This window comes from Alosa alosa, chromosome 5, assembly GCF_017589495.1.
Source record: "Alosa alosa isolate M-15738 ecotype Scorff River chromosome 5, AALO_Geno_1.1, whole genome shotgun sequence".
NCBI classification, from domain to species: domain Eukaryota; kingdom Metazoa; phylum Chordata; class Actinopteri; order Clupeiformes; family Clupeidae; genus Alosa; species Alosa alosa.
In genome coordinates this window covers 26440465-26451559 of record NC_063193.1, presented here as the reverse complement: position 1 = coordinate 26451559, position 11095 = coordinate 26440465, and the positions used below count along the sequence as shown (strand labels likewise).

The 11095-nt window shown below is 44.3% G+C and overlaps 1 protein-coding gene across 1 annotated transcript; it reads left to right on the top strand.

Moving 5' to 3' along the window:
* Window positions 1-48: 48 nt before the first annotated feature.
* On the top strand, window positions 49-10660 carry zgc:152830 (uncharacterized protein LOC767682 homolog). Its single transcript, XM_048243963.1, has 16 exons — window positions 49-126; window positions 960-1001; window positions 1328-1418; window positions 2153-2301; window positions 3426-3534; window positions 3822-3943; window positions 4044-4143; window positions 5079-5154; window positions 5319-5404; window positions 6328-6432; window positions 6658-6733; window positions 6930-7048; window positions 7825-7908; window positions 8044-8101; window positions 9065-9246; window positions 10093-10660. The coding sequence occupies exons 1-16, from the start codon at window positions 116-118 to the stop codon at window positions 10219-10221; spliced, it is 1539 nt and encodes a 512-aa protein (XP_048099920.1). The 5' UTR covers window positions 49-115; the 3' UTR covers window positions 10222-10660.
* Window positions 10661-11095: the final 435 nt, after the last annotated feature.

The following is an 11095-nucleotide window of genomic DNA, read 5'->3' as shown; positions in this document are numbered from 1 at the left end:
CCCAGGAATCAATGCGTTTCGCTAAAATCATGTGATTGAACTTGAGCGAGTTTTGTCAGCTGACTGAACTCATTCGCCGCTATTGCTCTCAGACTCAGGGAAGACTAGCTGAGATATGTCTACCTGGTAAGACCATTTTCTTTATGTCTGTTGGTTACCATAACACAATTACAATCATCCTAATACTTTAAACATGAGATGTGTTGTATGTTTCCATGTATGAAAAATAACTTAAGTGAGGCACAGTATATTTTCCAAACCAGCTTTTGGCTGAGTTTCATATAACGGCAAGCTACAGTGCCTCGTTGCATGCATTGCTCCTGGTGTTGGCAGCCTAGCAAGACCGATTATCTGAGAGTGTGAACTTGATGTCAGTCAGTGTTTTTTAATGCAAAACAATGTATTTATGTTCTGTGGTGTAGTTTAATTATAGCTAAAGATGCGGTAGCTGCACTGCTGGTGAAATATGATCGTAGACGATCAGACATCAAATGTCAAAGGCAGAAGATCCTTAAGGTGGGCTACTGATTGGAACGAGTGCAAGTGCAGCTAGGCTATATAATCTGTCTGAAACAGAATGAGTAGGCATCAGTCCCTGCTTGCTTACTTTGTGAAAGCATCAGCAACTTCACGCGTACCTCGTGTTTAGGACAATGCGGAAGTCCTCCGTGTCTGGAAGTGAAAGTAGCATTTACACGACAGTTCTGAAACATTTTTTTTTTCTAAAATTGTAAAGCAAGGACAAAAGCATCTGCTAAATTACATAACCATAACCATAAATATGCCACCACAATTGGAATTTACTGTGAAAACTTGCTAAGCAGACTTTTTTTTGTATCGTTTGGTGGACCAATTTTCTATCAAACACATGCAACCACCTCTATGCCATTCTACAGACTTGAACTGAATGCTTGTGTCTGTGTGCACCAAGTTAATTATTGCTTTGTGTTTGGCCTCAGTGTCCAGCCCATTCAGTGCACTACCGACTGCAAGGACCAGAAGTAAGTAGCAACAGCAGCCTGGGTTTTAAATGCAGAAGGTTGTGCTGTGGAGATGCAGACATGGCAACTTTGTGTCTCAGAAAGTACTTTGTTCCAGACTTTGGTCTCTGCTTTCACATAGAAGGTTTTATTGCTTCACATTACAGCTTATCTATTGGCCATTGAGTGTCTATAGCCAATTGTTTACCTAAGATGCCTGTAAAAAGTTGTAAGGACTTGTATACGCATGAGACATTATACTTGCCTAAAAGCTGAGTAAATAGGGTTGAATTGTGATGAAAGTTGCCTGTTTGACTGTCTGTCTGTCTGTGCTTGTGCTGCTGCAGTTTTGATGGCATAGTTTTGGTCGCTGAGGGCTTTGATAAGCTGCCCAAGGAGCTGGAATGCCTGAAAACACCTCTGGAGGACTACAGCTCTGTATGTACCTAAACTCTCTTTCCATCTCTCTCTCACACACATTTCATTCATTCATTCATTCATTCATTCATTCATTCAACAATGACCAGTAGTACTGGTTTTATTATTCACCACAACATGTCAGTGAGTACAGATGACGGTATGTATCAGCAAACAAAGGGTGTCTGTCATCTGGGTGGATTGCATATTTTGAGATTTCTGATCATGACCCGCCCGATGAGTAAACAGTGTTTGTCCTGATATGCGTGTCAGACCTTTTTCTGACCACATGGAATGCATCGCAAAAGCACATGCAGTGCTGAACTTCACGATTTCACACACACGCTTTCAGGTGACGTGTTGGAGATCATACGAAGAATAAGCTCCCTTAGATCCCCATAGAGTACATCCAGAGCAAAGAAATGATCCCTCACATTAGTATCTTCTGTAAATGTCCTTTATGTTGAAATTTGTTAAATTATGCCAATTATGCCAGCATCGCTGTCTTTTTCTTTCTCTCTCTCTCTCTCTCTCTCTCTCTCTCTCTCTCTCTCTCTCTCTCTCTCTCTCTCTCTCTCTCTCTCTCTCTCTCCTTTCTTTCGGTCTTTCTTTCTTTCTTTCTTTCTTTCTTACTTTCTTTCTCTCTCTCATTCGATTCGAATGTGCTTTCACAAGAACAATAGAAGTTGAGTTGAATATTGTTTGTCTCTCCCTCCCTCTCTAACCTTTCCTCTGTCCATGTCCCTCGCTCACAGGTGGACAATGGGCTCGGGGACGAGGTGGTGGTCCTGAAGATCCCTGGTCTCCCTGGCAACAGGCTGGTGTTTGCATCCACAGGTCCCGTGAACCGTGACTATGACGACGTCAGGAGGTTCAGCGATGCTGCCAGCAACGGCATTAAGAGGTGTGCCATTTGAATTGGACCCAAGCAAAGCAGATGAGCGGGACATTGTCAAGGCTCCAGTATTTGTTTCTAGTTTTATTGCAGGCACTGTGCCACAACTCGGGCACGGTTGTTTAAGATCAGAAAATAGATTATATTTATATTTAAATAGACTAAAGTATATATATATATATGTTTATATATATATATATATATATAGTATACAGTGGCTTTCTTCAGGCACATCAATGTTCTTTGCTTTCAGTCCTGTTGTTATTGTGGTCAGCTAAAACATATACAGACAAAGACATTATAGTCTAGCTTTTGTTTCCCATGTTTCAAAGTAGCCATCATTTACCTTGTTGGCTTTTCAAACTGCTTCATTTTGTGTGTTCTTCTTCTCGATCACCTTTGCTATTTTCTCTCTCTCTATATCTGCCTCTGTCTTTATCATCCCCTCATTCTCGTTACTTTCTCTTTCTCTGTTACTTTCTCTTTCTCTTTCTCTGTTACTTTCTCTACTGCCTTGCTCATTCAAATTCAAAGGTGCTTTATTGGCATAGACATTTATGTGTACCATACATAGATCTAAACTTATATAAAATAACCATAGAGGTAATAGAGGACAGAAAAAGACGGATAGTGGACAAAGGAAAAACAATACAATACACAAACACACACTCAGACAATACATACAGACCAAAAAATAAATACATTGTTTGTGTGTCCATGTCACACAGGTGTTCCTCAGGTTATGGCATAATTATATATATTTTGCTGCCAACTTTATTTCATTTAAATATTATTTTTATTCTCCGAATGCTCTCTCTGTATGATATGTATTGTTTATTGATTGAAAATAAAAAATCATAATCATAAAAAAATATATTTTGCTGCCAAGGCAGCTGAAGGATGCTCTCCTGGGAGGATAGCCATTTCATGTTTTTTTTTTTGTTCATTTTTGTTTAGCTCTTCACAATTTGGGTAGGTGGTTTTAAATGTGTGGAAAAAGGGTTTTCTTAATTCTTCATTCTCTCTCTCTTTCTCTCTCTCTTTCTCTTGGTTACCTCTCTTTCTCTTGGTTACCTCTCTATCTCCCTGGCTCATTCCCTCTTTTTCCCTTGCTTTCCCTTTCACTCTACCAGGGCATTGAAAGCCGGCCTGCAGCGCCCTCTGCTGGTGTGTCCGCCTCACAGCAGTTATGAGAAGAGTACACTCGTGGGCCTGTTGGGAGCCCTTCAAGCACTCTACCTGGTCAGAACCTTACTGCGTGTGTGTTTGTGGTATCCCTAATGTGCCACATAAAGCATTGTTATCACCTGTGTGTGTGTGTGTGTGTGTGTGTGTGTGTGTTCCCATTGAGAAAATTAACTTGCCACGAAGCTCTTTAGATTGTTTTTCATGGTTTCATATTGACCAGTTGACCATGTATGTTGTATCCCATAGCTGTGTAAGATGGATATTATGAAGGAAGATTTCTGATAAAATAGATGTAAATTGTGAGATTTGACTGTCAAGTTAAATGTGAATTTCTCCCCCAGCCTCTGGAACTGCGTGACGTGAAGCCCTCCCCCCACAAGGTGGAAGTATTGGGTGTGTGGATGAATGATCCGCAAAAGGGAAAACAACTGGTTGACCTGGCGACTGCGCTGGAGAGTGGACGGTGCGTGTGTGTGTGTTCGTTCGTGTGTGTGTGTAAGAGAATGGGAAACCCCTTACTACACCATGCATGCCAATCGTACTTGCTATTGTCCAAAACCCAGGCTGGTGTGTCGGGATATCGGGGGGTCAGACCCGGAGCGCATGGCGGCACCTCGAGTGGCTGAGTACGTCCAGGCGGTCTTCAAAGACAGCCCTGTGGAGGTGAGACTGCACCCCGTCCATACCAAACAACACCAGGCTCACAACATCGCAACCTCTGTCTCTGGACCTCTCTTCTCCCTCTCTCTGGCTCTGTCTCTGGACCTCTCTTCTCCCTCTCTCTGGCTCTGTCTCTGGACCTCTCTTCTCCCTCTCTCTGGCTCTGTCTCTGGACCTCTCTTCTCCCTCTCTCTCTCTGGCTCTGTCTCTGGACTTCTCTTCTCCCTCTCTCTGGCTCTGTCTCTGGACCTCTCTTCTCCCTCTCTCTGGCTCTGTCTCTGGACCTCTCTTCTCCCTCTCTCTCTCTGGCTCTGTCTCTGGACCTCTCTTCTCCCTCTCTCTGCCTCTGTCTCTGGACCTCTCTTCTCCCTCTCTCTGGCTCTGTCTCTTTCTCATGTCTTTTTTCTCCATGTGTCCGTCTATCTTTCTCGTTTCTTGCCACTGTTGATCATTGACCATTAATGTGGACATCCGAGACAACACACACACACACACACACACACACACACACACACACACACACACACACACACATGGACACATTCACACACAATAACCTTAATAGCTTTCAGACTTGCGTGTAAGTCTGCATGTTCTGTTGATGTCAAGTGGTTGGACCGTATATTTGAACAGCATAACCGGCTATTTGGAATTCCGAACTTAGCCAGCTCTTACACTACTCCCCTCCTAGTATTTTCGACGGACATTATGTAAATTAGCTTGTGTCAGAACGAAACAAAGAACATGCAGAGATTCTGTTCGTGTTTGTTCAACCTGTTCAACCACACGGAGATTCTGTTAATGTGCGTCGGTGTCGTTCACACATATGACCGCATATGTTAGCATCATATCTGAATCATCCGAAGGGGTCGGACCACCGTTTGACAAAGCTCCGTATAGGAGGATGTGTACATGGCTCTGTCTCTCTGTGTTTTCAGGTGAAAGTGGTGAGTGATCTGGCTGTGCTGGAGAAGGAGTATCCCTGTCTGGCTGCAGTGAACCGCTGTGCCAATGGTACGAGTGAATTCGTAACACATTTTATATGTTTTATATGTATGGTCAATGTATAAGAAAATAATGAGTCCGTTCTACTGTTGTAATGTAAATCTGTTTGATTGTATGTTTATATTTATATATGTGATATGTTAATCATTGGTGTGTGTGTGTGTGTGATGTAGCTGTGCCACGCCACCAGGCCAGGGTGATCAAACTGAAGTACTGTGGAGAGGGACCCGTACAGCAGACCCTCATGCTGGTGGGCAAGGTGAGAGATGGTGGACTGACCTGTCCACACACACACACACACACACACACACAGAAACACACAGAAACAGACATGCACACAGACATGCACACAGACAGACATGTACTCAAAAAAGACATGTGTATTTCACCTTAGTTTAAGCATATACTGTATATACGGTCATTTCAAAGACATTAGAATAGCATCTTGCATATCAACACGTGTGTTCTACTGTGGGCAGTGCACTGCATCCCCACACCGTTAGAACCTGTCCATCTAAAACGTGTGTTCTACTGTGGGCAGTAACACTGTGCAGTCCCACACTGTGCAGTCCCAGACTGAGGGTTTCCCATTACAGTGCAAAGTGATTGTGTGAGAGTGGGGAGAATGCACATGACACTGGATCTCCATGGTTGATGAGAAACGGATGCCAGTGTGGCAGGTGATGATGTACAGTCTTAACGCTTGTCCTCCCTCTTCACTGCCTCTCTCTCTCTCTCTCTCTCCCCCTCTTTCTGCCTCTGTTTCTCCTGCTCACCATACTCTCTGTTTCTCCTGCTCACCATACTCTCTGCTTCTTTCCCTTCATCCCATTCTCTCTCCCTCCCTCCCTCCATCCACCTCATTTTTTTCCTCTTGCAAACATACTCTCTCTGTCTTTCTCTCACTATTTCTCCTCCATGTATCTCTCTCGCTCTTCTCTTCTCTTCTCTTCTCTTCTCTTCTCTTCTCTTTTTCTCTCTCTCTCTCTCTCTTCTCTTCTCTTCTCTTCTCTTTTTCTCTCTCTCTCTCTTCTCTTCTCTTCTCTTCTCTCTCTCTCTCTCTCTCCTCTTCTCTTCTCTTCTCTTTTCTTCTCTCCTCTCTCTCTCTCTCTCTCTCTCTCTCTCTCTCTCTCTCTCTCTCTCTCTCTCTCTCTCTCTCTCTCTCTCTCTCTCTCTCTCTAGGGTATCACCTATGACACCGGTGGAGCCGACATTAAGGCCGGGGGTGTGATGGCAGGCATGCACAGGGACAAGTGTGGAGCAGCCGCTGTGGCAGGGTTCTTTGAGGTGTGTGTGCGCGCGCGCGCGTGTACATCCACATGTAGTGAATAGTGTGTGTTGCTTGCGTGCGTTCTTGCGTGTGCATATGTTTGTGCGTATGTTTATATGTGCATTCACATGTACAGTATGTGTGAAAGAGAGTGAAGTGAGTGTGAGTGTGTGCGCAGGCAGGCTAAACTGTCTCAGGCATCAGATGTTTGACATTCCTCCCATGTGTTCTGGCTCTCCCAGATACTGGCCAAGCTGAAGCCCAAACACCTTAAGGTGGTGGGTTCCATGGCGATGGTACGCAACAGTGTCGGCTCAGGTGAGAATGACATAATGCATGCCATATCAGAGCACACACACACTCACACACACACACACACCACAGACCTCTATGGACAGCTCAAGACCGAAAAACAATGAGACAGACACCCCTTTACACAGTTTTTCATTCATCTACAATGTGTGTGTGTGTGTGTGCGTGTGCATGCATGCGTGTGTGTGTGTGCGTGTCACAGACTGCTATGTGGCGGACGAGTTGGTGGTGTCCCGTGCTGGCCGGCGTGTGCGTGTGGGGAACACTGACGCTGAGGGGCGCATGGTCATGGTGGACCTGCTGTGTGAGATGAAGGAACAGGTAGGTAACACACACACTCTTACACATACACACAAAACTCTCATATCGACATACACGCATGTGCTGCAGTCTGTCTCAGCCTGGACACTCTTGAAAAAGAGTGCATTTTCTCTGCAACACACACACACACACACACACACACACACACACACTTGGAGCAGTGAGTTGAGAGCCCACACACACTAGGAGTACACCTACACATCCGGAGCAGTAGTCCAGCGTTCCAAAACAAATAGCAAGACTCTGCTTGCCAGGTCTGTCAATCAAAAGGGCAGAGATGGAACAATAGAAGCTAAAGGAAAACATGGTGCTTCCAACGACCTGTCAGTATGAGTTATGTTGTTATGGCAGCCGTTTGGATGTTTGTTTGTGGACTCTTCATACCACAGAGGGTTTGGTCCTGAGGTGTCACAGGCTGGCAGGGATGGTCAAGTTGCTTACTCCGATGGCCTTCATTCAGCAAATCCAATTTGTTGTCTTTTAATCTCGCATACAGTTTCTGACATATGTGAAGGTCCTTGCCATTTCTTTTGAGCAAACACATCTATGTATTTGTCTATCCATCAGCAGATCTTCATTTTGACCAGATCTCCTCCTCAGTCCTGTTTACCTCAACTCTGCAGCTCCTCAAATGAATGAAACATGCAGCAGAAAGCTGCCTTTCCCTCCGTGATCCTTAGTGATCTGTCCATCTCTCTCTCTCTCTCTCTCTCTCTCTCTCTCTCTCTCTCTCTCTCTCTCTCTCTCTCTCTCTCTCTCTGTGTGTTTATTTGCAGGCTGTCGGAGAACGGTCTCCTGAATTATTCACCATTGCCACCTTGACTGGACATGCCATTCGTGCCATGGGGCCCAACTACTCTGTTAGTATGGCACAATGACACATATACACATAACCTCATCTGTAACCTGTGTGTATGACACACACACACTCACAATCCCAACTGGCCACTACGCTGTTCCATGCCCTCCTTCTCCCTGTCGTCTCTCCTGAGCAGATCATCATGGACAACGGAGCAGCCCACCGTGCTGGAACCGCCCAGAAGATGCAGACAGGTGAACTCATATATATATATACACACACACACACACACACACACACACACACACACACACACACACACACAGCCATACACACAAGTACATACAAGATGTCTGCTGAACACAGTGAATGTGTCCGACCACAGTGAGCTGTCGCTGTAGCGTGGAAAAAACCCAGACGAACTTCCGGCAAATTTGAGTCAGTTACTGAGAAGGGTCTGGTGTCAACCGGGCTACTGTCGCTGCACTTAACAAAGCAATTTGTTAAGCCAAACCTTTCTAACAGGACTGGGTCTGCATTGACACGACACGACGCGACACAAAGACTTTTTGTGTTGTACTGCTAGCCCAGCTCATTAGCCACCACCCTTTTCATCTCGCACAGAACTCAACAACATTACAACAACATAACAACCATATTACAACAACATTACAGTGTTTTGACAAACTTTACTGTGGCAATGGACAAAGGGTTTTCAGTAAGCATCTAGAACGCCCCGTCTTCTTGCTCAAGGGCACAACCGTAGCTGGCAGGAACCCACAGCTTTTTGTACTGCATGCTAGCCCAGCTCATTGGCCACCGCCCTTTTCAGTTTGCACAGGTGACTCCACAACATTATTGTAGCGATGGACAAAGGGTTATCAGTAAGCATCTGAAACGCCCCATTCCAGCTATTTTGTCAGGAAGCTAACAGGGTTTTGATAGGCCTTGATGTGTCATTGTTAGGTTTATATCAGTAAGTTTCGTTATAACTTCACATAATATCAGTTTCATTATTAGGCCTCATATAATAATGAAACTTAGAATGAGATAAATTATCATAAGATAAATGTGAAATGCTGAAATAAAGTAAATATACCACATTATAATATAATATAATGCTGAAGGAATATATATATATATATTAGTTGTGTGGCTCTGAAGGTTAACCTGACGGATGTATGACTTCTTTGACCTTCGAACTTACTGCCTGACAGCGGGTGATGTGCTGGGCGACGTGTTTGAGGTGTCCAGCATTCGCCGCGAGGACTACGAGTTCCACAAGGGCAAGTCTGAGTATGAGGAGATCCTGCAGGCCAACAACCTTCCATCCACCCTTACACCCCGCGGCCATCAGGCCCCCTCCGCCTTCCTCATCATGGGCTCCGGACTGGACAAGGTACAGTGCTCTCTCTTGCTCTCTCTCTCTCTCTTTCTCTCTCGCACACACACACACACACACACACACACACACAGGGGCGCTGCTAGAAAATTTAGGCCCTATGACAGAAAATAATTCTGGGCCACTCGAAATGCTAGGGGATCTGGGGGCAGTTGATACATTGAGACTTATATTACATTCATTGATTATAGCATATTGCAATACAGCCTATACAAATCTACACTGGTATTCAACAATTTTTTTGCTAACACAATTTTAAGCAAGTCTATTGGGAGTTTGATCTCTTCACATAGATAGACAACATCAATAGAGGAGCTCCTGAGCAACTACAGCCTAGCAGTTTTGAATAATGTAAAGGTGACACCAGTTAAACTCGCCTCAGCATAACATTTACTGAGGGTAGAAAAATGGAAATACTCCCAAAGCTGAAAACCCCTGACAGGAGGGGACAGGAAACTGGCCGTTAGAGCTACGTGAGTGTACGCATGAGTGTACTCATACAAATAACAACGCTGTGGTTCTAGGCCGTATGCACAGCTACGTGAGCGTATGCACAAAATGAAAGCAGTCATACAAATAACAAGGCTGTGGTTCTAGGCCTACTATGTAGTCAGGTAGCTGTGGAGGATGAGGCACTACATACATACAATCAGTTTAGTTTTGCTTTCAGGATAAAACATTTGACCATTCTCTTCCATGTTCAGCTTTATGTAAAATTGTCATGCCGTCCCAGCAGACAATACTCATTCATACGCACCATCTCAATTCTACGCAACTACAAGCAGCACCTGTACTGTTTCTGGTATGAACACATCTCTCACTAACCCACCTCTTTCCCCTCAGTATGGTGTGGACTCAAACAAGCCGCTGCCTTACTCCCACATCGACATCGCCGGCTCCTCCGGACCCTTCCCAGGAGTCCCTACCGGGGCGCCCATTTTGGCCATGGCCACAAAGTACGGCCTGTTCTAGGACTGAGCGGCCCACACAGCGCTATCAAAGGCCGTCCCACTCCGCCAGGCGTTCACACACACAATATTCAACTATCATGTCTGTGCTGAACCTGCTTATTGTTTAGTCATACAGTTGCAACTGTCACTCAGTGAAACGGTTAATTTTAACTGTTGTGTTCTGATGTTCTAAGTTCTCATCTCCAATATGTGTAATCCATTTTGAATATTACTTTTCTTTAAAACAGTTAATCCATCCAACCATTAGGCCCATCTATGAGTCCCTCCAATTAATTTAACTTGGCTGCAGGTCATTCCATCCATTGTGTCCAAACGGTCTACCAACTGTCCATTTCTTTGGTCAGCAGTTGGCGTCATTGTACTATCAGGCACTGTCCAGTGATAATTAAAAGCCATTAAAATGTTGACTCTGGGATTAAGATTAAAGCAGGTTAAGAATTTGTATGCCTCCTTTTTATACTCTCTACCCTTAGGGTGTACATAGGGTGTACTGTATATCTTTCTTTGCATAAAAATAAACTTGGCACTCAAAAATAAAATAATATGAATTGCACGTCTTAGAAGTTCATGTTTGCTGTTAAGTTAGGCAGAATGAGCGCAATATTCAAGTATATTTTGCGCTTACTTGACATGGGAAAAACTCATTAAGCTGTTCTATGGTGGAAGTTTGGAGCATTACTATTTTTGTATCGTAGTCAGATTCCAAACTTAATCCATATTCATTAATGCCATGGATTAACAGAAATGTTCCATGTAAAAAGCAAGGGCCAAGCATAAGGCATACAAGTAACCTAAGACCAAATACTATGGCAGCTGTGTCTCCAACATCCCCCAAAACGTGTACCGTCAGTCAGGATCTATTAATCCATGATATG

Excerpts from the sequence above, each read along its gene's own strand:
- zgc:152830 (XM_048243963.1), top strand. Across the intron at positions 5,405-6,327 it reads CCCTCATGCTGGTGGGCAAG|GGTATCACCTATGACACCGG; the intron begins GTGAGAGATGGT and ends CTCTCTCTCTAG. Across the intron at positions 9,247-10,092 it reads TGGGCTCCGGACTGGACAAG|TATGGTGTGGACTCAAACAA; the intron begins GTACAGTGCTCT and ends CTTTCCCCTCAG.